At 61.4% G+C, this 25,824-nt stretch overlaps 1 protein-coding gene across 2 annotated transcripts; it reads left to right on the forward strand.

The window, feature by feature from the left end:
• The first annotated feature begins 28 nt into the window (after positions 1-28).
• On the forward strand, positions 29-25,489 carry POLD1 (DNA polymerase delta 1, catalytic subunit). 2 transcript variants are annotated; one of them, XM_023650223.2, is made up of 27 exons: positions 29-136; positions 8,740-8,942; positions 9,254-9,367; positions 11,674-11,820; positions 11,903-12,028; positions 12,096-12,264; positions 12,348-12,429; positions 12,501-12,630; positions 13,135-13,301; positions 13,621-13,725; positions 15,073-15,213; positions 15,309-15,419; positions 16,229-16,420; positions 16,515-16,603; positions 16,670-16,786; positions 16,953-17,066; positions 17,388-17,535; positions 20,961-21,056; positions 21,149-21,286; positions 22,147-22,322; positions 22,653-22,805; positions 22,945-23,047; positions 23,788-23,920; positions 24,003-24,116; positions 24,491-24,543; positions 24,615-24,712; positions 25,306-25,489. In XM_023650223.2, exons 2-27 carry the CDS (start codon positions 8,741-8,743, stop codon positions 25,409-25,411), a joined length of 3,324 nt encoding a protein of 1,107 aa, XP_023505991.1. In that variant the 5' UTR covers positions 29-136; position 8,740; the 3' UTR covers positions 25,412-25,489. The 2 variants fall into 2 exon arrangements, with proteins under 2 accessions (XP_023505991.1, XP_070079281.1); XM_070223180.1 differs by having other exon boundaries at positions 62-136; positions 9,259-9,367.
• The last annotated feature ends 335 nt before the right edge of the window (positions 25,490-25,824 follow it).

Raw genomic sequence — 25,824 nt, forward strand, 5'->3', positions numbered from 1 at the left:
ACTTGGGGGCGTGGCCTCGCCCTACTTGGGCGCGAGGGGCGTGGCCTGGCTGGCGCGCGGCGTCTCTGGGCCTGCGCGCGCCGGAGTCAGAGGTCGCGGCGGCGGCGGCTGTGGCGGGAAACGGCGTTTGAAGCGGGTGAGCAGAGGGAGACGGGGAATGGCAGGGTACGTGGCCTGGCAGGGAGCGGGGCTGGAGGAACCGGGGACCTAGGCCGGAGAGAGGGTCGAGAGGGGTCGCGTGGCGGCGGGGGCGGCGTCCCCGTGGCTCGGGGCGCGCGGAAGAGGGGCACGGCCCTCCGTCTCCCGGGTGCGTGCGGGGGGCGCGCGGGGGATGACGGGGCAGGGGTCCCTCGGCGCGCGGGGGGCGCAAGAGCAGGGCGCCCGGCCCCCGGGGGCGGGGCGGGGTGGGGACGCGCCCTGGAGGATCTGTGGGGCGACGGGATCCCGGAGGCACAGGGGGGCTGCATGGGGCACGTGGGGGCGTGGTGTCGTCCTTTATTCACCAAATACTGGGTACTGTGTGCCAGCCACTGTCCCAGAAGCAGGGGCTACAGCCCGAATAGGTCAGACGGTAGACAGATAATGACGGGAAAGCAATGCTTTCAGGCTGTGATGCGTTACTCGAAGTGAAGTAATACAGAGTAGCCTGTTTCTTTAGCTGGAGGGGTCAGGAGTCGCTTCTTTGGGGAAGTGACATTTGAGAGAGAAGTCAGCCGTGTAGAGGAAGATCCGGCTAGGGGGACCATCAGGTGCAAAGGCCCTGGGGTAGGGAGGAGCTTGGTGTGTTTGTAGGTGGAGCCAAGGGAACCGGTGAGGTTGAGGACGGGATGGGGAGCCAGATCTTGCGGGGCCTTGGAAATCTTGGTGGGGGCTCTGGCTTTTGTTCTAAGTTCGATAGGGAGCTGGAGAAGGTTTGGAGCATCAGAGCAACCTGACCCTCCCACCCGCCTACCCTGCGTTTTGAAAAATTCACTGGCTGCCGAGTAAAGATGGGATTGTAGCAGGAGCAGGAGGGGAAGCGGGGAGACCAGTGAGGAGGCGAGAGGGGGTAGCAGGTGGCCCAGCCTACAGCGCAGGTGGAGAGAATCTGCCAGGCTTAAGCTGTCTGGGGGGTTTGAACCGGCAGGGGTGTAGGGCAGAGGACCCCCAGGTGGCCGGGCTTTGTGGTTTGAGCAACAGGCTGGATGGAGGGGGCTGAGGGAGAGCAGATTTGGGGGCCACGCTGAGGGCCGAGCTGGGGTGCAGTGGGTGGGCTGGGTGACATCAGGGTCTCAGCTTCGTAGCCCCACCCGCTCCAGGAACCTCGAGTTACCTCGTCTCTCCTCCTCCATCCTGCCCTTCGCCGCCCAGGCCTCCCCTGACTCTTAGAGCCGTTCCTCCCGCGCTCAGGGCCTTGGGCATGCCCTTCCCTCCTCTGCAGCGCTCTTCCCTCTCTCTGGTCCTTCGGTCAGCTGCCCTCGTGGCAGGCCCTTTGCTGGGCCCTGGGGAGCCACTGATTGTTCAGTTTGGTTGAGGAAGGAGAGATCTCAGCGCAGGGTGCTCTGAGCTGTAACGAGGCAGCGCTGGTCTTTGGGAGCCGAGAGAAGCCGGGGCTTGGGGAGGACTCGTGGAGCTGATGACACTCGAGGGGAGTCTGAACGGACACGACCTGAAGTGGCCCGCGTTCCCGGCGCTGTCCTGGGGGACGCTGGGGACCCCGGCTCCAGCGAGACCCTGACCCCTGTTTTTGAGGAGCTCACGGCCTGACGCAGGCCCAGCTCGTGGTGCACGAGCAGTGGAACAAGCGTGCAGAAAGTAGTGCGAGGCGCTGTGCGGGCCCCGAGGGCCGGCCGATCGGCCGCAGGGTTGACCTGGAGCTGAGTCTCTGGGGAGGCAGGGGAGCTGGGCGGCCAAGAGAAAGGAGGGTTTCGTGCAGCACACGCTTCCCTGGTCAGGCCTGTGCTGGGCGATGCGGGGGGCCCGGAGAAGCACCACACCCTTCCCTGCCCGTGAGGGGGTCAGACACAGGCCCAGATGGTCGCCGGCCTGTGACAAGGACAGCGGGGGTCAGGGAGGCCCGGAGGAGGGACAAGGCCAAAGCGTGAACAGTGCGACACTTTCAAGGGGCAAGAGGCAACAGTCCCATTGTAATTATTTAATCGTTCCCTCAGCAGATGTGGGCGCGCCCCAGAACGGGGGGGGTGGGAGGGGGGCAAGCAGGTGGATCCATCTTCCGTGTGTCACCCCTGGGCAGAGGGCACTTTCCCCCGTGTCTGGCCTGGCACCTGGGGGCTGGCAGTTTGGAGTGCCGGGTAACAGTGGGCTCTGGAGCCAGCCACCCCTCTGAGCTAGCTCTGCCACCTCGGGCAGGTAGCTTCACCTCTCTGGGCCTCCGTTCTGGTCATTGCATTGGAGGCTAATAGCAACGCCTGCCTCAGAAGTTTCTTCATTCACAAAATGTTTATTGAGCGTGTCCTCCGTCCCTGGCGCTCTTCTGGGTACATGAGAGATGGCAGGAAGCACGACAGAGCCCTCGGCACCCATTCTCCTGGGGACAGATGGTAAACAAGACACAGGAGCAGCGGTTCTCAGACTTGAGCTGTATTGGACACCCTGGGGGGCTGTTACCACACAGGCTGCTGGGCCCACCCCCCAGAGGGCCCAATTCAGTCTGTCTGGGGTGGGGCCTGACAGTTAGCATCTCAGCAAGTTCCCCTGCAAAGCTCAGGCTGCCAGGTCGTGGACCACACTGAGAACTCTGAGAACTGGTACAGCACACCAGACAGCGACAAGTGTCATCGAGGAAAATAGAGCCAGGAAAGGGGTTGTTGAGGATGTTGAGGGTTGTTATAGGATGAATACCTATAACTATGTCTGTGAAAGTGCCCTTATGAACACATGTTGACAAAGTTATTGTTCTCCTGCCTCCGGGGCCACAAGCCACGCTTGTAAACAGCCTCACTGTGAAGGTGACACCGGAGCAAAGACCCGAAGGAGGGGAGGGAGGAAGCCGCGGGGGCGTCTGAGGAAAAGCACTTGGCAGGGTAGAGGGAACAGCCTGTGCAAAGGTCCTGAGGCAGGACCCAGCCTGGACTGTCTAAGGAACAAAGAGGAGGCAAGTGGTTGGAGCTGAGTGAGCAGGGGGGAGGGGGAGGTGGTGTCTGAAAGGGGCTGGGGGCGGTCATGCAGGGTCTTGTGGGCTATGATGAGGACTTTGCTTTAACTCTGCCCAAGATGGGACCTGGGGATGGGCTTTGAGCTGAGGAGGGACAGGCTGATGGGGCGTGTCTCTACAGGAGCCCTTTGGCTGCCGTGTGGAGAATACGCTGACGAGGGCGGGGTGGAATGAGGGGCACCGTAGGGCTGCGGACGCTGTGCATTCATTGAACAGACATTTCTTGAGCCCTCTCTGTGCCAGGCTCTGTGATGGAGACACGCGGATCCCTGCCTGCACGGAGCTCGTGTTCCAGCAGGGGGAGACAGGCCGACAGCAATGCACGGGAGAAAGGAGCCGCGGTCCTAGAACCAGAGGGACCGGCAGGGAGCGGCACGGGGGCTGAGAAGCCAGGGTCAGGACTGTGGGAGTTGCAGATGGAGCGAGCATGAGGGCCGAGGGGAAGGACGAAGCTGGGGGGCTCCGAGGTGGTTGGCCTGGTGGGAGCTGCTGTTGACTGAATGGAGGGAGCCGGTGGGGGCAAGGAGCAGGTGTCGGGGGAGGTCAGGAGCCCAGCTCATGTCTGAGATGCCTGAAGAGACAGCCTCACCACCCTGGGGCAGGCGGTTGATCTGCCTGCCTGGCGCCTGGGGAGGGGGCTGGGCCGGAGACAAAGGCAGGAGTGAGGAGCCGAGGGATGGCATTTAACGCCAGTCAGTGAGATGGGACGAGAACATCGAGGGGGGAGCAGCACAGAGACACTCCCACGTGACCCAGGCGGGCACTCAGTGTGGTGTCATTGCTGCACTGGCTGATCAGTATTTGCTGCCGAAGGATCGAGCAAGGGAGCGCACGGCGCCTGCCAGCCATGCTCCTGTCCTGTTCTGGGGCGGCCGAGCAGGGGCGCCCCGGGGCCTCCTCCCTCCCCAGGCTGCCTCGCCTGACTGTGCACTGTGGACGGTGCCCGGGATGCGGGACCAGCACGGGAAGCTAGACTTTGCTCCTGGTAACACCGTCCCTGCCACCACAGCCCCTGGCCTCAGCCCCTGACCCAGGGCAGCCAGTCGGCCCCCTTCCACCTCCCTCCGCTCCCTCTGCCCGAGCCAGGCCTCTCCCACACGTTGTTACCCTCTGTGTCTCTGGCCTCGTGCACGGCTGGAGCCAGGCCTTCTGGCTCTTTCCTTCCTGTGAGCTAAGCCACGTGTGCACACAGTTCGCACCCCAAAGGTGCGGAGGGAGGGTGGGTTCAGAGTCTTCTGGACGCAGCTTGCGTACACTCGGTTGTAGCCCTGTTCGCGGCAGCCAGAAGGTGCGGACACCCCCTGTTCCCCAGGGGGGCGGGCTGGACACGGTGTGGTGGGAGCTGCCCGTGGGAGGCTGTGCGGGCGTGAGAGGGATGCAGCACCCTCCCAGCTGCAACCCGGCGGGCCTTGCAAACATCATCCTCAGGAAGGGAAACCCCACGCGAAAGGATGCGGATCCTGAGATTCTGTTTAGAGGGAATGCCCAGCGTGGCAAGTTATGCATCAGGACAGACAAAGGAGATGAGGGGTTGCTCCGGGCTGGGGCAGGATGGGCTGAGTGTAGGGTGACAGCTGATGGGTGCGGGTTGTCTTGTTGGGGTGATGATTCTATCAGTAAACCTATCTCCGCATCCCCAGCCAGGAAACCAGTGTTAGCAGTTTATTGCTTGCCCTTCCAGAATTATGCATCAGTAGCAAACATATTTATACATATTCTCCAGCCTACCTTGTGCAAATGTTTGTCTTTTACGTATTTCCCACCACTTTTTTTGATTTTTTTTTTTTTTTTGCTTAGGAAGACTGGCCCTGAGCTAACATCCATGCCCATCTTCTTCTACTTTATATGTGGGACACCTACCACAGCACGGCTTGATGAGCAGTGCATAGGTCCACACCTAGGATCTGAACTGGCGAACTCTAGGCTGCCGAAGCGGAATGTGCGAGCTTAACTGCTGCACCACCAAGCCACCCCCCCCAACTTTTTATTTGGAAAATTTTCAAGCCTGTAGAGAAGTTGTAGGACAAAGATGATGAACATCCACGTACCCCTTGCTGGGAGTCACTGATTGTTAACGCATCACACACATACACACAGTGTTTTCTTTTTTGACTGAACTATTTGAAGGTTGTGGTCATCATGATACTTGGCCTCCAAACACTCCAGCAGATGTCTCTTAGAATGAGGACACCCGCCTACGTAACTACAGTACAGTTATCATAATCAGGCCATTTATGAGAGACGGCGCTGTCGTCTCATTGACAGTTATTCACTTTGCCCTGTGGTTCTGGTAATATCGTAGCTATTTTCAATTTTTTAATCTAAGATCCGATCTGGGATTACCCCTTGCGTTAGTTATGGCTCCATAGTCTCTCCTTTAATCTAAAACAGTTTCCTGGCCTTTTTTTTGTTTTTTAAATACAAGAGATAGCACTGTATGTACACCATCCCTCACCTCGCCTCCTCTGCCTAACAATGCGGCTTTGAGAGCCCCGGTGTCGGCACAGAGAGCTTCCTCATTCCTGTATCCAGCTGCATAGTATTCCGTGGAGCGGAATTACTGTGGCTCAGGGAAACAGTGCTCCAGGGGAGGACATTTAGGTGGTTTCCAGACTTTTGCGATCGCAAACAATGCTGCCGGAAATAACCTTGTAAAGGCAGGTTTTCCTTATCTGATAATGTGTCTGCAGCGTGAACCCCTAGATGTGGAACTGCCACTTCCCCGCTTTTGTGTTTTCTCTTGAGGTGTAATTTACATAGAGTGAAAGCACAGGCCTCAAGAGGACAGCTGGATACACATTGCCCTCGTCCCAGAAAATTCCTTCCGGCTCCTTGCCTGTCAATTTCTCCCACCCCAGAAGCAGCCACTAGCCTGATTTCTGGCACCATAGATTAGTCTATTCTAGAATTTTCTGTAAATGGCATCCTACGATATATACTCTTTTAATTGAGATGAAATTAACCATTTTAAAGTGTGTGGTTCAGTGGCATTTGGCACACTCACGGTGTTGTGTAGCCACCAGCTCCCTCTAGTTCCAGAACCTTTTCATCCCCCCTAAAGGAAACCCCTCCCATTAGCAGTCACTGCCCCTTCCCCCAGGATGCCCTGGTGTCTGGCTCCCGGAGTTCGGCGTGTTTTTGAATTCTGTGTGTATGTCAGCTGCCTCCTTTTCCGTGCTGAGAGGTAGTCTGTGCTGTACCACCTCCAGACGCTTGCAGTAACACATCCCCCGTCAGTTCAGAGTTTTTCTGTGCTGTGTTTAAGGTCTGGGCTAGGCTGCTGTAACAGAGGCCCCAAATCACAGTGGCTCAGGCAAGATTCAAGTTTACTCCTCCACGTAACACTCCAAAAGTAGGTAATTTGGCTCCAAAAGGCTGTTGAGGGACCCAGGTTCCTTCCATCTTGTAGCTCCGTGTTCTCTGGGTTGTATCCTGGTCCCTGTGGTCCGGGCTGGTTTACCACCACCACGTCCATGCTCCAGCCTTCGAGAATCGGGACGAGGCTGGAGGGCAAGCTTCCTTTTGAGGCTGTCCCGGAGGTTGCACACCTCGCAGTCACTCCCGTCCAGTGAGAGAGAATTCGGTAACCTGACCACCCCTAGCAGTGCACCCTGGGGGACGTAGTCTCGAGCTCGGGGGCCTGTGGCAGCCCCAAGGCAAGGGGTCAGTTGCAAAAAGGATGAAGAGGGGAGACTGGATGTGGGGGGGTAGTTATGGGATCCAGAGGTCTTCCCTTGAACCTGGGGTGGCTGACCTGTCCCCTCCTCTCCTCCCCGCCCCAGCTGGGTCTGGGGTCTGCTCTAGGTTCCCATAATCCCCTCTGTCTCAGCCTGGACACTGGGAGACATGTACTTTTCATTTTTCTTTTTTTTTCTTGGTGAGGAAGATTCGCCCTGAGCTAAGATCCCTGCTCATCTTCCTCTGTTTTGTATGTGGGACGCCGCCACAGTGTGGCTTGATGAGCAGTGTGTAGCTCTGCGCCTGGGATCTGGGCCTGCGGACCCTGGCCTGCCAAAGCAGAGCACACAAACTTAAATCACCAGCCACCGGGCCGGCCCAGACGTGTACTTTTCTAAAACTTCATTCTCTTTTTGAATAATTTCAAACATGGGAAGGTTGAAAGAATAAGAATAATTCAAGGAATGCCTGTCTTCCCTTTACCAGATTCACCTGTTTTCACATTTTTCTTTTTTTACTTTATGATTTGCACACATGCTTTCTTTTTCTCCTCTCTGTATGCATGTGCACACTTTATAAAAAAACTTCAGAACAGCTTGTGTATGTCTTGGCTGTTTACCCCTAAGTCCTTGAGTGTCCATTTCCTGAGAATATTCTCTTACTGAACCGCACTGAAGTTACCAACTCGAATAGGCTGAACCTGAGTATAGTCAATACATCCTGTCGGAACATAACCCCCGAGTAATTTCTTATAGGTTGCAATTGAGAATGCATAAACGGGCCAGCCTGGTGATGTCGTGGTCAAGCTCACGGGCTCTGCTTCAGTGGTCTGGGGTTCACCAGTTCCGATCCCGTGCACAGACCTACACACCGCTCATCAAGCCATGCTGTGGCAGCATCCCACATACAAAATAGAGGAAGATGGGTGTGGAGGTTAGCTCAGGGCCAATCTTCCTCAAAAAAGAAAAAGAATACATGTAAACACACATGAACAGCAGTGTCTATTTTTTGTTGTTGTGTTTGCTACAGTGCATCCTGGATTGAGGGCCGGGGCTGCTCTAAAGGGCATTTTGGGGATAATGGGAGAAATTGGAAAATGAACTCTTTATTTTATATTATTACTGAGTCAGTGTTAAATGTCCTGGATCTGACCATTGTGCCATGCTTATTTAAGAGAATGTCCTTAAAGAGGAAAACAAATGGTCGTGTGAGTTGTGCACGTTCTCTGGGGGTGGAGGGAGGGGAGCAGAGGTGGCCATATTGACACTTGGGGGACCTGCGTGACGGGCATGCGGGAGTTCTGTGAGTCTGAAATTATTTCAGAGTAGAAGGGGCTGTTTTGTTCTGTTTTCAAGTGGGGCGGGAGGCCTCTGCAGTGTTTCGAGCTGGGAGGGGACCTGATCAGACTCTGTTTTGGGCCACTCCCTGGCCCCAGCACGGCAACCGGCCTGAAGGGGAAGCTTCCCGGCTGTTTGCTGCTTGAGGGCCTGGGCAGATGGGGCAGTGGGCGGGCGAGGGCCTCGAGGACAGAGCTTTATGGGAAAGAAAGGGACGTGCTAAGGACCAAGTCTGTGATGTGATGGGGGACGAGGGGAGAGGCTGAGCGGGGTGGGTGACAAGGGGTCTGCAAGGGGGGAGTAAACAGGGATGGGAGGATGTGGAGGGAGGGGTAAACAGGGACGGGAGGATGTGGAGGGAAGGTAGACAGAGGTGGGGAGGGAGGGAGTCACATCAGCCAGCGGCCACTGGGTGTCTGGGACGTGCCAGCGCCCGTGAGCCTGCGGGTGGAGAGTCGTCCTGCTCCTCAGCGGCCCAGAGAGAGAGTCAGAAGGCTCACGGCCACGGCGGGCGCATGGGAGGCAGTGGAGAAGGCCGGAACTCTCAGCCAGCCCCGACTCGCCCAGCAGGATGGAGGGCAAGCGGCGGCCAGGCCCGGGGCCCGGGGTGCCCCCGAAGCGGGCCCGGGGGGGCCTCTGGGATGAGGACGAGCCATCGGGGCCGTCCCAGTTCGAGGAGGAGCTGGCGCTGATGGAGGAGCTGGAGGCGGAGCGCAGGCTGCAGGAGCAGGAGGAGGAGGAGCTGCAGTCGGCCCTGGAGGGGGCTACGCACGGTGAGAGCTGGGTGGGAACCCCACCCTACAGTCAGCCACAGAGCTGACCTGTAACCTCTGACCCCCAGCCTCGGGTCTGCTTTGAGCTCCACGTGGGGCTGACCTTTGACCTGTGCCAGTATGCCACCTCTGTTGCCTGCAGCTGCTTTCTGACCTTGATCCTTGACCCCATGGTTTCTTGTGAGTTGCCTGCCTGATCCAACCGACCTTCCCGTGCTGAATCGGCCACCTGAAGGGCCATCGGCTGGGCAGGCAGGCGGTTCCTTACCTCTGAGGGAGAGCCGTGGCTCACGCAGTCCCGTTCCCCCCAGGGCAGCTCTCCCAGACAGCCATAGACCCCCGCTGGCTGCGGCCCTCCCCACCTCCCCTGGACCCCCAGACGGAGCCCCTCATCTTCCAGCAGTTGGAGATCGACCATTATGTGGGTGAGTCTGGGGCCAGGAGCCCCGGGTGGGAGGCGGGCCCTGGGCTCCCGGGGTGGAGGCCGGGCCGGGTCAGCCCTGCTGGCTCTGTGGGAGGAGAGGGACACGGGCAGTCCCTGCTCGGGAGACCAGGGCTGTGAGAGGGAGGGACAGGGCTAGGCGTGCCCAGAGGGGGCGGCGAGGTGTCTGGTGGGGAGTGTGGGGGGCACACGTATCCAGCTGGACTTCCTGGAGGATGGGAGCATCGTCCAGCTGAGGCCTGAAGGTAAAGAGCTGACTCCTAGCAGAGGGGCGAGACATGTGGTGTGGCATCCATCCATCCGTCCGTCTATCCACTTGTCTAGTCAGTCAGGACAGCCGAGTGTCTGCATTGAGCCAGGCTCTATTCAGGCGGACCAGGTCCCTGCTTTCAGAGGCTCACGTTCTGGAAGGAGAGGCAGAAGAAAGAAGGACATGGAACATCGGGTGGCCATGAGGATTATAGAGGAAAATAGAGTGGGGTGGGGGTGCTGGACCATGCTTCTTAAAGGTCCAGGATGGTCTCTCCGAGGAGGTGACAAGGAACAAAGGGGACGTCTGGGGAAGAGAGATTCCGGGCAGAGGGTCCCGAGGAGGGAGCAGGTCTGATGGGTTTGAGGCACAGCGAGGTGACCATTGTAGGGGGAGCAAGGGGCGGAGATGAAGGCGGGAGGTTGAGGGTGATCCTGTCGCCCGGCCAGGACTGCAGGGCCCCACCCTGAGCGAGCCTGGGTGCCTTTGGCAGTGGGGAGGCCCACTCCATCGTACGTGTTAGAAGGCTCGCCCCGGAGAGAATGAAAAGAAGCTAAGGCGGGAGGGCACGTTGGCATCCACGTATGTGACAAGGACCGTTCTGCGAGTGTATGCAGCGTGCTTGGGTCTCCACAGTAAGAACAATCCAGCTTGAAAGTGGGCACAAAACTCACACAGACAATTCGCTGGAGGAGAGACAATGGCCAATGAGCAGGTGGGATGACGCTTTGTGTCATTGGCTCTTGAGGAGACGCACGGGACAGCCATGGTGACACACTGTGCACCTCAGAGAACGGAAGTAAGATGTGCTGACAGCACCAGGTGCTGGTGGGACGTGACAGCTTGGATGTTTCTTACAGAGTTTAACCTCCTTTCTTGTTCTTTTTTTTTTCTTTTTTTGCTGAGGAAGATTTTCCCTGAGCCAACATGTGTGCCAGTCTTCCTCTATTTTGTATGTGGGTCACCAGCACAGCATGGCCGCTGATGAGTGGTGTAGGTCTGCACCCGGGAACTGAATCCAGCTGCCAAAGTGGAGCGCAGCAAACTTTTAACCACTAGGCCACCAGGCTGGCCCCAGCCTACTCTCTTTTTCTCCATTCGTAGGCTGGGGTTTTTTTCCCAACTTTATTGAGATAAGAGAGTTCAATCTACTCTTACCATAGAACCCGGTAATTCCACCCTTAGGTATTTACCCCAGAGAAAGAGCAGCCTAGCTTTAGTAGGACCTCTCTTCATGTCCGCCCCAAACTGGAAACAACCCACATGTCCTGCGGTCGGGGAACAGATAGGGAAACTGCGGTCCGCCCACACCACACGGTGCTTCGCCACAGCGAGAAGGAAGGAGCTGTTGACACACTCGACGACACGGATGAGTGTCAGAGGCGTCACGCCGAGTCCAAGCCAGATCTAAAGACAGAACAGGCCATCCGTGCTTAGGGTGGCGGGGAGTGTGTGCTTACGAAGGGGCAGCTCGGGGGAGTGGTCTGGAGCAACAGAACTGCCCAGTCCCCTGATTTTGGGGGTGGTTATGCGAATCTGTATGTGCGATCGAGTTCCTAACACTACACACACATAAAGTGATACCACTTTTTTTGTGTGTGCATGAGGAAGATTGGCCCTGAGCTAACATCTGTGCTAATCTTCCTCTATTTCATGTGGGACCCCACCACAGTGTGGCTGACAGGTGGTGCTAGGTCTGCACCTGGCATCCGAACCTGTGAACCCCAGGCTGCCGAAGCTGAATGCACCATCTTAACCACTGCGCCACTGGGCCGGCCCCCAATTTTACTTTTTAAAAGAAAAATGTTTTAATTTGCAGCAAAGGGTGGTGGGCTCCCTCTAGCTGCGTGGTAGGAATGGACTGTGGGGGAGGCAGGCTCTCCCCTCCACAGCAGGGCTGAAGTAAGGCGGCAGGGACAGTGCAGAAGTACCCCAAGCTGCAAGGCAGGGGGCTGTGTCCCCGGCACAGGAGGGACCTGGGGAGGGGCACCTTGGGGGAATCTGAGGGCGGCAGCCCCTGCCTTACCCTGTGCCCCCAGGCCCAGCGCAGCCCCTGCCTGGGGCACCCACGCCCTCCCCGGGCTCCGTGCCCGTGCTCCGTGCCTTCGGGGTCACCGACGAGGGCGTCTCTGTCTGCTGCCACATCCACGGCTTCGCGCCCTACTTCTACACCCCGGCGCCCCCTGGTGAGTGGCCCCGACCCGAGAGACCCCTCTCACCCCAGCCCCCCAGAGGCCCCTGCGCTTCTGACTGGCCCTCCCCCCCCAGGTTTCGGGCCCGAGCACCTGAGCGACCTGCAGCGGGAGCTGAATGTGGCCATCAGCCGGGACCAGCGCGGCGGGAAGGAGCTCGCGGGGCCAGCTGTGCTGGCTGTAGAGCTGTGCTCCCGGGAGAGTGAGTGCCGCCCGGGGCCCAGCGGGTGGGGTCCCTTCGGGCCGGTGCCAGCTCCCTCTGTCCGCAGGCATGTTCGGGTACCAAGGGCATGGCCCCTCCCCGTTTCTGCGCATCACCCTCGCACTGCCCCGCCTCATGGCCCCCGCCCGCCGCCTCCTGGAGCAGGGCATCCGTGTGGCAGGCCTGGGCACCCCCAGCTTCGCGCCCTATGAGGCCAACGTCGACTTTGAGATCCGGTACTGCCCCTGCCTCACTTCTCCAGCCTCTATCCCGGCTCCTCCTGGTCGGCCTCTGCCCGCTGACCCTCGTCCCCCTCCAGGTTCATGGTGGACACGGACATCGTCGGCTGCAACTGGCTGGAGCTCCCGGCCGGGAAATACGTCCTGAGGCCGAAGGGGAAGGTGCGGGGCTCCCCAGGGGCTTGGGCCCGGAGTCGGGACCCTGCAGCCGCTGACATGCCCCGTCCCCACAGACCACACTGTGTCAGCTGGAGGCAGACGTGCTGTGGTCGGACGTGATCAGTCACGCACCAGAAGGGCAGTGGCAGCGAATCGCCCCCCTGCGCGTGCTCAGCTTCGACATCGAGTGCGCTGGCCGCAAAGGTTTGTCCTCGGGGCCCAGCACTCCTCCCTCCTCCCTCTAGATTTTGTGACGTGCCAGGCTCGGCCTGGGCGTCCCTGTGCTGCTTGAGCTCACTCGAGGAGGAGGGAGTGGACACACAAGTGGACAGGTGATTGTAAGACTCGCAGTGTGAAGGAGGGAGTGGTGGAGGGGTGGGGCAGCTTTTCACAGGTGGTGAAGGCTTCGGGTGAGGAGACAAGCCCTGTGAAGAACAGGCTGGGGTGTGGGGTGGGGAGAGCATTCCCCGCAGAGAACAGCAAGTGCAAAAGCCCTGGGGCAGCCCATCCCAGCCTGTGTGAAGGAGGAGAGAGGCCAGGAGGGGAAAGCAGAGGGGCAGCCAGGGCATGTTGTGCCAGGTCTGCAGGCCATGGGGACGGGGAGGAGTGGACAGGCTGGGGGAGATGTGGAGGTGCAGCCACTGTGATGTGTCGTGAGGGAGAGGTGGGAGTCAGGTCCCTGTGTCCCCCTCCTCCCTCCTTGCGCAGGCATCTTCCCCGAGCCCGAGCGGGACCCTGTCATCCAGATCTGCTCGCTGGGCCTGCGCTGGGGCGAGCCGGAGCCCTTCCTGCGCCTGGCGCTCACCCTGCGGCCCTGTGCTCCCATCCTGGGCGCCAAGGTGCAGAGCTACGAGCGGGAGGAGGAGCTGCTGCAGGTGCCTCTTGTTCCACGTCCCCCGTTTTCTCGGTACCCCCACCCGACCTCTGCGGCCCAGGCGCAAGGCCATTTTCCGAGTCCCCTGGGCGTGGGCCCCAGATGCTGGGCCACTGCATCCACGGCTCCAGACCCTGTGGTTCGCGGTAGACAGTTCTGCTCTGGGTCCTGCATGATTTTCAGAAGCACCTGCCCACCATGGGTGGGAGGACTCCGGCTGCACTTGGGGGCTTCTGGAACCTTCCAAGAGTGGGGAAGATCCATGGCAGGGAGGTGACCAGGATGACAACTGGGGTGACCCTGTGTGCTCCCACCCCCAGGCCTGGTCGGCCTTCATCCGCACCATGGACCCCGACGTGATCACCGGCTACAACATCCAGAACTTCGACCTTCCCTACCTCATCTCCCGGGCCCAGACCCTCAAGGTAGGGCAGGCCGGGGGTGGGGAGACTTGCCCTCAGATGCCCCACAGGGGCTCTGAGTGTTGGCAGCCACCCTGCGCCGTGTGGTCCACATTGCTCTGCGGACCTGCAGCCCACCGCCCCAGCGCTCCAGAAGCAACCCCGGAAGCCCAGCTCTGGCCCCCTCCCCGCCCTGCTCATAGTACAGAAGGTTCCGTGGCTTTTGCAGAGGCGAGAAGAGCATTATGGTTAAGTCAGAAAAGGCTCACGTATTCAGAGGGGCAGACTGAAGTGTGCAGGGGGCAAGGCCGTGTCTTCCAGGCTTTAAGCCATGTCACCGAAAAATAAGGGAAACATTGGTGCGCGTGGCAGAGCCCTGCTGCTTGTGGCGTCTGGCCCTGGGTGTGCGCTGCATGCATCGCTGGCCGCCCCAATGGTACCGTGGGCGCGCGTCGTCCCGGTCTGGTGGCTGGAGTCCACAGTCGAGGCATCGCAGGGCCGGTGCCTTCTCAGGCCTCTCCTGGCTTCTCAGACGTTCCTAGGGGTGACAGCGTCTCCCTGTCTTTCCACCTCGTCTTCCTCCCTGCGTGTCTTCTTGCTCCAGTGTCCCCTTTCTAAGGACACTGTCGCATTGAATCAGTGTTCATTCAAATGGCCTCATCTTATCTTGATCAGCTGCCGAGACCCTGTTTCCCAGCAAGGTCACATTCTGAGGCTCCAGGGTTAGGACTGCAGCATCTTTGAGGAACACAATTCAACTCATAATGTGGGGCATATTGTATTATTTTCATTTTTTCCTATGTGTTTGGCCAATTCCATAATGAAGAAAAAGCCATACTTGTGGCCCTGACAGCTCCAGGGAGAAGTCCACCCCATCAGCTTGGCATTTATATCTGGGCCACCACTCCCCTCCCCTCCGCTCCACAGCCCTGCCCCCCACTCCCCACTCCGGCCCCAGCTCAGGCCCCTGTCCCCGCTTCCAGCAGACACCTCTCCTGACCCGGGACCCAGCCCAGCATGCTGCCTCCTGCTGGTGCTCCCTCCGGGCTGGCTCCCAGGCCCCACCCCTGTGCCCACTGCCTCCTCGCTGGGCTCGGCATCATCCCCAGTCTGCTCCTCCTCCGGCTCCCCATCGGGGTGCTGCACCCAGCCACTGGGCACCATCCTTGCCTCCTCACCCCACAGCCATCAGGCCCCCAACTCTCCCATCCTGGTCTCCTGTCTCCCCGCCGTCCTCACCAGCCCAGCCCCAGAGGGTCTGTCTGCATCCCCTGGCCGGGGTTCCCAGCAGAAAGAGGGCTGCACCCCAGGGATGACCAGGGCAGCCGCCGCACCCCTGCAGCCCACCCTGCCCATGTGCTCCTCCCTCAGGTGTCGTCCTTCCCCTTCCTGGGCCGCGTGTCTGGCCTCCGCTCCAACATCCGGGACTCGTCGTTCCAGTCGAAGCAGACCGGCCGGCGGGACACCAAGGTGGTCAGCATGGTGGGCCGCGTACAGATGGACATGCTGCAGGTGTGGGGCCGGCCAGCCGGGGTAGGGTGGGGCGGGGTGTCCTCGGGGGCCGCTGCCCGGCCTATGCCCACCACCCCTGTGCCGCGCCTGCCCAGGTGCTGCTGCGGGAGTACAAGCTCCGCTCCTACACACTCAACGCCGTGAGCTTCCACTTCCTGGGCGAGCAGAAGGAGGACGTGCAGCACAGCATCATCACCGACCTGCAGGTGCCCCCACCTCTCACCCATGGACCCCACGGACCACACGTCCGCCGGCCCCGGCCCTCGGCCTCCCAGCCGATCTCCCACTGCCCTCCTGACCTCTGACCTCCGCCTCCCGCCCTGATCTCTCACCGCCCTCCTGACCTCCGACCTCCATCTCCCACCCCGATCTCTCACTGCCCTCCTGACCTCCGACCTCCCACCCTGATATCTCACCGCCCTCCTGACCTCCGACCTCCATCTCCCGCCCCAACCTCTCACCGCCCTCCTGACCTCCGACCTCCATCTCCCGCCCCAATCTCTCACTGCCCTCCTGACCTCCGACCTCCATCTCCTGCCCTGATCTCTCACCGCCCTGCTGACCTCTGATCTCTGCCTCCTGTCCCTGATTCTCACCACCCTCCCAACCTCCAACCTCTGTCTCCTGCCCCTGATCTTTCACTACCTTCTTGACCTCTGACCTCTGCCTCCTGCCCCGATCTCTGATCTTACCCTTTCATCTGCTCATCTGACCTGAGCCTCCCACTCGCTCTCCTCACCTTGGACTTAACCTTCCGCTTGTGCCTTTGACCTGCACTTTCACTTCCTGCCCCCGACTTCTCCCCTCACCCTGTCCGAGTGGCCCTGGTTCCTGACCCCACCCATGGCCTCTGGCTCTCCTGCCCCCTCCTCTCTTTCGCCCAGCCCTGCAGTCTGCTGTCTCCTCCCCCTGAGCCCCTTGACCCCCTGGCCTCCCGTTCCGCTCGCTCCCCTCCAGCCCCCGCCCTCCCCGAGCCTGACCCCCGCCCGGCCTGATGCCCCATGCCTGTCCCCAGAACGGGAACGAGCAGACGCGCCGCCGCCTGGCCGTGTACTGCCTCAAGGACGCCTTCCTGCCACTGCGGCTGCTCGAGCGGCTCATGGTGCTGGTGAACGCCGTGGAGATGGCGCGTGTCACCGGCGTGCCCCTCAGCTACCTGCTCAGCCGTGGCCAGCAGGTCAAGGTCGTGTCCCAGCTGCTGCGACAGGTCAGTGGGCTGAGCCCAGGGTGGCCCGGCCACCCCACTCCCAGCCGCAGGGTCCTGCCCGTGCCCACCCTCTGTTCCCGCCTCTCCCCTCCAGGCCATGCGCGAGGGGCTGGTGATGCCCGTGGTGAAGACGGAGGGCGGTGAGGACTACACGGGGGCCACAGTCATCGAGCCCCTCAAAGGGTGAGGCCCCGCAGCTGGGTGGGGGTGGCCCTGGGGCTTCCGGCTCTGACTCCCCCACCCCCCCAGGTACTACGATGTCCCCATCGCCACCCTGGACTTCTCCTCGCTGTACCCGTCCATCATGATGGCCCACAACCTGTGCTACACCACGCTCCTGCGCCCCGGGGCCGCCCAGAAACTGGGGTATGGCACCCTCCTCTGCCCATGCACCCCGAGACTGCCCCGGGGCTGGGGACCCAGAGATGCTGGGGAGGGGAGGCGAGACGGGAGAGGTGGGGGAGCCCCAGGGGCTGGAGGAGGAGGAGACAGGGCAGGGGGCCGGCATTACCTTCCACCATCCTGCCCCCAGCCTGACCGAGGATCAGTTCATCAAGACGCCCACAGGGGACGAGTTTGTGAAGACATCGGTGCGGAAGGGGCTCCTGCCTCAGATCCTGGAGAACCTGCTCAGCGCCCGGAAGAGGTGGGCTCCTGAGCCGCCTGCCCACCCGGCTCAGACCTCACACTTGCTGTGGCTCCTTGGCAATCCCTGTCCCTTGTGGGTCACCCCAGGGCTGCCGGGCCACACTTCCCTGCAGCCGTGTGTGAATTAGAACTAGCTGCTCCCTCCAGACAGCTCCCGTTCACCACCTCTGCTGATGTCTCTGTGCAGTATGCGGCACACACAACTGTACATGGCAACCCTTTCCAGAAAGGCACGCTGACGAGTGCCCAGGCCGGGGCCTGTCATCTTCCCCTGAGACCTAGGATGCTGCCTGAGTGGCCTTTGCTCCCCCCATCGCAGGGCCAAGGCCGAGCTGGCCAAGGAGACAGACCCCTTGCGGCGGCAGGTCTTGGACGGGCGGCAGCTGGCACTCAAAGTGAGCGCCAACTCTGTGTACGGCTTCACAGGCGCCCAGGTGGGCAAGCTGCCATGCCTGGAGATCTCACAGGTGAGTGCTCCATCCCCACGGCGGGCGGGGGTGGGCTGACAGCCCCCTGCTCTGTGGGTGGCAGAGCAGCAGCTGGAGTCAAGGCCCGGGCAGCCCCAGCTCTCTGGCCTTTTGGGCAGGGGCTCCGTGAGTGTTCACTTCACGCATTTGTCCCACAAACGCTTGCTGAGCATTAGCCATGGGTCGGGCCTCGTGCCCTGTGGGTCCAGCAGGGGACAAAATGGACAAGAGTTCCTGTCCTCGGGGAGGGCCCAGCCTGGTGGGGACGCAGGGTGAGAGCAGTGAGCGTGTATAGGAGAGCAGTGGCGCCAAGGGCTCTGTGGACAAATGGAGCAGGGGTGGGGCGTGCGGCGGCCGTGGCACGGAAGCGACCCCAGCAGTTCCGCTCGTCCGCTCTGTCTCACACAGTCCCCTTGACAGAACCCGTGTCCCCGGCGCTCCACGCCCCAACCCATCTCCTCCCTGGGACCCCATGAGGGTGGGGAGCGGAGGGCGGTTCCCTCCCCCCAATAGGCTGTGTCTCTCTTCAGGGGGCTGGGGTGGGGCTGGGGGTCACCCAGCAGCTCAGTCAGGCCCTGGCGCTGTATTTGCTGTGTCCCTGGTCACCGTTGGAGCAGGCGTGAGGGTCCCCCCTCTTGCTATTGGCGTGAGGACCCGGTGAGGATGCTCGATGGGCGCTTGGTCAGTGCTCTGCCCCGAGAGGGAATGTGGACAGAAAGCCCGCTGCCTCCCTCCCCGCCCACAGTTGCTCCTAGGCCTGTCTACCGGAGGCCGCTGTGCCGCTCAGACAGAAAAACAGATCCATGCAATACCACAAAGGGTCCGAGTCTCTGAGGCCCCAGCTCATGGCCTGGGAAAGGGCTTCCTGTCTAGCTCCTTTCCCTGGAGTTTGGGTCCTGGCAAATTCCAGACTTGGTTACCTCCAGCCATCGGGAGCTCCCTCCCTACCTGGCATTCTGTCAGCCCTCATGTGGCTCTGGGCAGAAGGCTTGGAAGAATTGCCAGTGGGCGGGCCTTCTGGTGGGAGGAGCCTGTGTACACACACACCCACCTGCTGTTTGTGGGCCAAAGACCACCCTCAGATCCAGTGATTTGCTACAAGGACTTAGAGAACTCAAAAGAGCTGGTATACTGGCAGTTATGATTTAATATATACTTTTTTTTTCTTGAGGAAGATTAGTCCTGAGGTAACATCTGCTACCAATCCTCCTCTTTTTGCTGAGGAAGACTGGCCCTGAGCTAACATCCGGGCCCATCTTCCTCTACTTTCTATGTGGCACGCCTGCCACAGCATGGCTTGCCAAGCAGAGCCATGTCCGCACCCGGGATGTGAACCAGTGAACCCTGGGCTGCCGTAGCAAAACATGCGTGCTTAACCGCTGCGCCACCGGGCCAGCCCCGGCAGTTATGACTTAATACAGGGAAAGGATAGGGATTGAAATCGGCCAAGGGAAGTGGCATGTGGGGTGGGGTCCAGGAGAGACCAGGTGCGAGCTTCCAGTCGTCTCTCCCCGTAGAGTTGTTCAGACAGCGCTCACTTCTTCTGACATCACTGCATGACAGCACATGTGTGGTACCGCCCACCAGGGAAGCTTGCTTACCCGAACCTTGGTGTCCTGGTTTGGATGTATTTTTTTGTTTTTTTGTGTGAGGAAGATTGGCCCTGAGCTAACATTTGTTGCCCATCCTCCTCTTTTTGCTTGAAGATTGTTGCTGAGCTAACATCTGTGCCAGTCTTGCTCTATTTTTTTTGTAAGTGGGACTCCAGCACAGCATGGCTTGACAAGTGGAGTGTAGGTCCACGCCCGGGAAACGGACTGGCGAACCCCAGGCCGCCAAAGCAGAACACGGGAACTTAACCACTACGCCACCGGGCTGGCCTCCTGGTGGCCTGGGTTTTTTTTTTTTAAGATTTTATTTTTCCTTTTTCTCCCCAAAGTCCCCCAGTACATAGTTGTGTATTTTAGTTGTAGGTCCTTCTAGTTGTGGCATGTGGGACGCCGCCTCAGCATGGCCTGCTGAGTGGTGCCGTCTCTGCGCCCAGGATCTGAACTCGCGAAACCCTGGCCCGCCAAAGTGGAGCGCGCGAACTTAACCACTCGGCCATGGGGCCGGCCCCTGGCCTGGGTTTTTACTGGGGGTCAGTCACACAGACAGGGAGCACCCGCATCCCTGACCTTACTCAGTCTCCAGCTCTCTAGAGGTCAGGCTGATACTGTGTGGCCTGAGACCCCACCGTCAATCACATCAGCACAGACTGCCTGGCGTGGCCCAAGGTCCCAGGTAGACAAAGACACTCTTGTCAGGCGGGACGTGCCAGGGGTTAGAGGTTCCTTCCCAGGAGGCAGCCAAGAGCTGGCCTCTCTTTGGGTGAGGTTAATCCCTGACTACCTGCCACCCATTCCCCTCTCGTTGGCCCGTCATCGTCCCCGGGGGCATCCCCCACCTCCTCGTTGGAGAGAGTGGGTGTGTGGCCGTCAGCTCCAGCCCCTGAGCAGAGGCCAGGCGGGAGGGCGCAGCTCTGCGTCCCCTGGGCCATCCTCTTGGGGCTGCCACCTCCCATCCTTGTCTGTCTCTTCCCTCAGCCCCTTCCTGGTCCCTGTCTGTTATGTCTCTCTTTCTTGGCCTCTTTCCTTACATCTGTCTCTCAAGCTCATGGGGGCAGGCGATGGAATAATATAAAACTACTGAGTCATTCCAGAAAAAGGAAAGAAAGAGGAACATAGAACGGGTGGAACAGATAGAGGGCAGAGGACACGGGGGTAGATTCAAGCCCAGTGTGATCAGTAATTACACTATATGTAAGTGGCCTACATGCTCTAGTTAAAAGACAAAGATTTTCTGACTGGATCCAAACAAACAGAAGAGCCACACCCATCTCTCCTTGGTGTGTGACCCCCACCCCCACTCCACCAGCCTCAGTTTCCTTACTTGTAAAATAAGACTGTTAGGAAGGAATGGCTTCTCCACGGGGCTGGCACAACCCCCTACCCTGGGGGGCATTTGACAGTGTGTAGGCTCGTTTCTGGTCGCCCAAGGATGGAGAGGTGGCATTGCCAGCTTCTAGAGACGCCAGGAATGTCAGTGGTCCTGCACCACGGAGAGCTGCCCGCAGTGTCACTGGCTGTCATGGCACCTCCACGGAGAGAAACACTGAGCTGATGGCCTCTTTGGCTCCAGCCTCTTGAGCAATCATTTGCTGCAGTCGGTTCCTCTGTGCTGGAGCTCCGGCAGGGACCCACCTCTTTCAACAGACCATTAAGGAGCTGCTCAGTAGCCCCATTTTGCAGATTTGGAAACTGAGGCCCAAAGGGGCGGGGCAGCTCACCCAAGCCCACGCCTCCCAGAAGCAGCGGAGGTGGAACCTCAAGCCCACGTTCACTGCAGACGGCCCGGCCCTCACTGCGTGATTCTCTCCCCAACAGAGCGTCACCGGGTTCGGGCGCCAGATGATTGAAAGAACAAAGCAGCTGGTGGAGTCCAAGTACACGACGGAGAACGGCTACAGCGCGAGCGCCAAGGTCAGGGCCGTCCTGCAATGGGACGGGTGGGGAAGCGCAGGGGGCCGGCCTGCATCTCCCCGTGCCTCCTGGTCACACACGCCGCTCCCCAGGTGGTGTACGGTGACACCGACTCCGTCATGTGCCGATTCGGCGTCTCCTCGGTGGCGGAGGCCATGGCCCTAGGGCGGGAGGCCGCCGACTGGGTGTCGGGCCACTTCCCCTCGCCCATCCGGCTGGAGTTTGAGAAGGTAAGTGGCGTCCCAGCAGGGCTCGGAGTGGGCAGAGGTGGGTCTTGCCAGTTTCGGGGGGTCTCTGATTCTCAGGGCGCCTGCGAAGTGTGAGAATGCATTCACGTGGGGCTCCCCTGGTATGTCAGCTCCTGGAAGCCCCGACGTTGCTCACGGTCTCCCTGTGCGGCGCCCTGATCTGGGTTCATGAGCCCCGGTCCCCAGGTCTTTGCTGCCTGGGTTCCCCTGCATTTGGAACCCTGCCGGCCCTCACCTTGGCTATGCAGGACGGTGTCTGTTTTGAAAACCCCGTCAGCCCTGGAGCATCTCTGGTTTTGGGTGTGGGCACCACCCTGGGCGGTGAGGCCCCTGATGGGGTAAATCTGGGATCAGGGCACCACTGTCCGGTGTGCCCCAGCTCCCCGCGTGTGTCACGGAACTCTCACACCACGTTTTGTCCCCAAGGTTCAGACTTGGGGTGCCCTGCTCTCAGATTTGGAACCTCCCGATTTTGGGAAGTCCCTGCCTCAGGGCTCACTCCGGGCCTCGGTCTCCTCTTTGAGAGGGTGCACTTGTCCCCACCGTCTGCCTCAGGGCTGCCCCAGACCCAGATTTGGGGCTCTCCAGCCTTCACCCCAGCATCTGGATGTCGTGTTTTAGCGCCTGTCCCCTAGGTTTATCCCAGTCTCTTTCAGATTTGGGGGCGCTGGAATGCTGAGGGTGTTCCCGGGCTCAGGCCAGAGTCTTAGGATGCATCTCCCCAAATGTCCCGATTCCGTGTCACAGGGACCGTCCCTGCCTGTCCTCAGTTTCTGGGGGGAGTCTCAGGGTTGGGGACTGACCCCCACTGTCTCAGGGGTCTCAGCCACGGCTTCCCCCAGGTCTACTTCCCCTACCTGCTCATCAGCAAGAAGCGCTATGCCGGCCTGCTCTTCTCTTCCCGGCCGGATGCCCATGACCGCATGGACTGCAAGGGCTTGGAGGCCGTGCGCAGGGACAACTGCCCCCTAGTGGCCAACCTTGTCACCGCCTCGCTGCGCCGCCTGCTCATCGACCGGTGGGTGGGACCCTCTGCCCAGACCTGGAGGCCAGGCGGGCCCCTCCTCCGCCAGGCCCGGGAGCCCCCAGCCCCTCCCCCCTGGGCGCCGCAGGTGTTAGAGCCGGCTCTTCCTCAGTGGTGGAGGAGCGGTGGAAAGAGTGTGGGGTTGGACAGCTGTGGGTTCAGGCCCCGCCTCCGCCACTTTGCAGCCCATGGCTGGGCGGGGCCCCTCCCTGCCCTGGGCCTCAGCCCCCAGAGCGCATCCTGGTCCCCCAGCCTTGGGGGCAGTGGAGGTGCCAGCCTGGCCCTCAGCAGCCACTGGTGACGCCTGCCCATCCCGGCCCCCAGAGACCCCAATGGCGCCGTGGCCCACGCACAGGAGGTCATCTCGGACCTGCTGTGCAACCGCATCGACATCTCCCAGCTGGTCATCACCAAGGAGCTGACCCGCGCGGCCGCCGACTACGCCGGCAAACAGGCCCACGTAGAGCTGGCCGAGAGGTCCGCCCGCATCGGGAGGGGGCGGGGGCCGCCCAGAAATAGCCCCTCTCCTGCCAGCTGGGCCCACCACTTCCTACACCCCGCCCACCCCCGCCATCCCACCTGCCCTCACCCGCCCGCCACCCGGGCCTCTCCGCAGGATGAGGAAGCGGGACCCCGGGAGCGCGCCCAGCCTGGGCGACCGTGTCCCCTACGTGATCATCGGTGCCGCCAAGGGCGTGGCTGCCTACATGAAGTCCGAGGTCAGGCCCACCTGGGCTGCCCGCTCCCGCCCAGCCCTCCTCGGCTCTCACTTCTGCTTTCCGAGCCAGGCGGGGAGGGTGTTTCCCTCTGCGGGCCCCACAGGGCCCTGAGGACCGCCCCCCAGCACCCCCTGGGAGACGGCTCCATGACGCTGTGCTCCTGGTGCCCTCGGGAGGGAGCCCCGTTATTCTGACCCCTCCCTCACTCCCTTCTGCAGAAGGGGGCCCTAGTGTCTCTGCCTCTCCATCTGTTTCTCTGTGTCACGTCGGTCATTGCCGTCCAGCTTCTAATGTCCTTGGATTCCTACCAGATGTCCATTGACCTCTGACCCCCACGACCCCTTGCTCAGTCCCCAGTTTCTGTCCCACCTTCTCATATCTCAGCTTCCGGCCTCCAACTCCAGCTCCTGGCCACCTTCATGCTGCCCCCTCCCACCGTGACCTCTGACCTGCCTTGGTGACCTGAGGACCCCGCTTGTGGCCCCCAGCATGGATCACAGAGCCTGTGGCCAGGGCCTCCCATGACCTCTGACTCCATCCCACCCCCATGATGTCACTCGCACCCATGCCCAGTGACTGTCCCACACCATTGCCCCTCACTGGTGACTGAGGACCCCCCATGGCTCCCAGTGCCCCCCACTCCCTCCTGCCTGGCATGTGACTGCGCTCCCTCCTCCCCTGCTGGCCCCCTACTCCTCCGGCCCCCTAGGTGTGACCCTGCCTGGCCGCTGTGCCCGCAGGACCCCCTCTTCGTGCTGGAGCACAGCCTGCCCATCGACACGCAGTACTACCTGGAGCAGCAGCTCGCCAAGCCGCTCCTGCGCATCTTCGAGCCCATCCTGGGCGAGGGCCGCGCCGAGGCCGTGCTGCTGCGTACGGGGGCACCCCGGGCGGGTGGGGGCGGGCGCCGGGGGGCCAGGGAGGGCCTGTGCCCACCGCCTGCCCTTGCCTGCAGGGGGTGACCACACGCGCTGCAAGACGGTGCTCACAGGCAAGGTGGGCGGCCTCCTGGCCTTCGCCCAGCGCCGCAGCTGCTGCATCGGCTGCCGCACGGTCCTCAGCCACCAGGGTGAGCGCGGCCCCGACCCCAGCCCCGGTCCTGACCCCAGCCCAGACCTCAAAGCCTGGCCCTTGGGCCCCTGCCCTCTGCTCCCCTCTGCCATCGCCCGAGGTCCCCGGCACCCACCCCACCTGCCAGCTCTGCTGCCTGGATGGCCGCTGGCCCTCATGGGGGGCTCCTGTCTGCCGTCACCCCGACAAGGGTCCTGGGCCCTCCGGCCTGGGAGTTCCCCCGGGGAGTTTTTCCCGCACACTCGGTCCCTTGTTCTCCTGTCTCCGGGACTTTCAGAAGCCGGGATGGGCAGCGGGCGGGGAAGGGGCAGGGAGGGGGCAGCCCGGCCCTGGCGCAGCCCCAGCTCGCTGGCTGACCCGCCGCCCTCCCAGGAGCCGTGTGCAAGTTCTGCCAGCCCCGGGAGTCGGAGCTCTACCAGAAGGAGGTGAGGGGTCGGGGGACGGGGGGCCCGGGGACTGGGGGTCAGGGCTGCCCGCTCAGCCCTGTCCCCCCCAGGTGTCCCACCTGAACGCCCTGGAGGAGCGCTTCTCGCGCCTCTGGACCCAGTGCCAGCGCTGTCAGGGCAGCCTGCACGAGGACGTCATCTGCACCAGGTGCGCACACCGGGGGGACCCCCGGCCGCCCAGCTTCCCTCCAGGCTCTCTGCAGACCACTGCCCCGACTCCGGGGGCTGCAGGGGCTCGGGCTCCAGCGCCCCACCCCACATCCTCTCCTGGCCGTGGGGTCTCGCTGACCCTTGGTGTCCTGGCCTGCAAAACAGGCCACTGCCCATCCCAGCCCTGCCAGGGGTGGGGGCTGCTGAGCGGGGAGGGCTGGGCACAAGTATCTGCTGGGGAACGGCCACGTGCAGGCGCGCAAACACGCACACGCACACACACACTGACACACACACGCTCTGGGCCCCCTCCCCCAGGGCGGGGCCTGGCTTTCCCCAGGGAACAGGTGGGCGGGGCGGGTTCCCACGCCAGGTGACAGGTGATATACGGCTGGTGGCCTGGCGCCTCGGCGGGCACCCGCTGTTATCGGCTCCCCCCATGCCCGCTGAGCAAACAGCCCGCCGCCAGATGGGGGTTGGGTGGGCAGCACCCGGGGGCCAAAGTCCTGGGAACGGCCCCCGCCCCATCCCTGGGCCGGGCGGCGGGACCTGGGCAGCTGGCCCTGACCCCGGCCCTGACCCCACCCGCAGCCGGGACTGCCCCATCTTCTACATGCGCAAGAAGGTGCGCAAGGACCTGGAAGACCAGGAGCAGCTTTTGAGACGCTTCGGGCCCCCCGGCCCCGAGGCCTGGTGACCTCTCACCTCGGCCAGCTTCCCACAGGGCCTCGGGGTGGGATTGGCGGAGGATGAATAAAGTACAGGCCTTTTGTTACTTGGTGCATCATGGTCTCTGGGGGGACAAGGTTCACTGTCACAGGCCCTGGCCCGGCTGGGTCACCTCCACTCACTGGGATCCCCCGACCCCTGGAGGCCCCTACTGGACCCCTCACCCTCCCTGCCATGCCCCTGGGTTTCTGCCTCTGCTGCCAGCCCCAGGCAGGTCGGGCCTGCCTCAGTCTCCCCCTGTGACACCCCCCTGCCCCAGGGAAGCCCTTTCCACACAAGCTGCTCTGTGCACCTCTCTACCCCCCGGGAGGGGTGGCCACCCCGCCCTCCAGGTGCTGCCCTGTTTCCCAGGCCTGGGGCAGCCCCTGACACTGAGGCTCC

Source organism: Equus caballus, chromosome 10 (genome assembly GCF_041296265.1).
Source record: "Equus caballus isolate H_3958 breed thoroughbred chromosome 10, TB-T2T, whole genome shotgun sequence".
Taxonomy (NCBI): domain Eukaryota; kingdom Metazoa; phylum Chordata; class Mammalia; order Perissodactyla; family Equidae; genus Equus; species Equus caballus.

Coding starts and splice junctions, on each gene's coding strand:
- POLD1 (XM_023650223.2), top strand. CDS start 8,741: ATGGAGGGCAAGCGGCGGCCAGGCCCGGGGCCCGGGGTGCCCCCGAAG. Junction 8,943..9,253: donor CCTGGAGGGGGCTACGCACG/GTGAGAGCTGGG, acceptor CGTTCCCCCCAG/GGCAGCTCTCCCAGACAGCC. Junction 15,214..15,308: donor TACAGATGGACATGCTGCAG/GTGTGGGGCCGG, acceptor GCGCCTGCCCAG/GTGCTGCTGCGGGAGTACAA.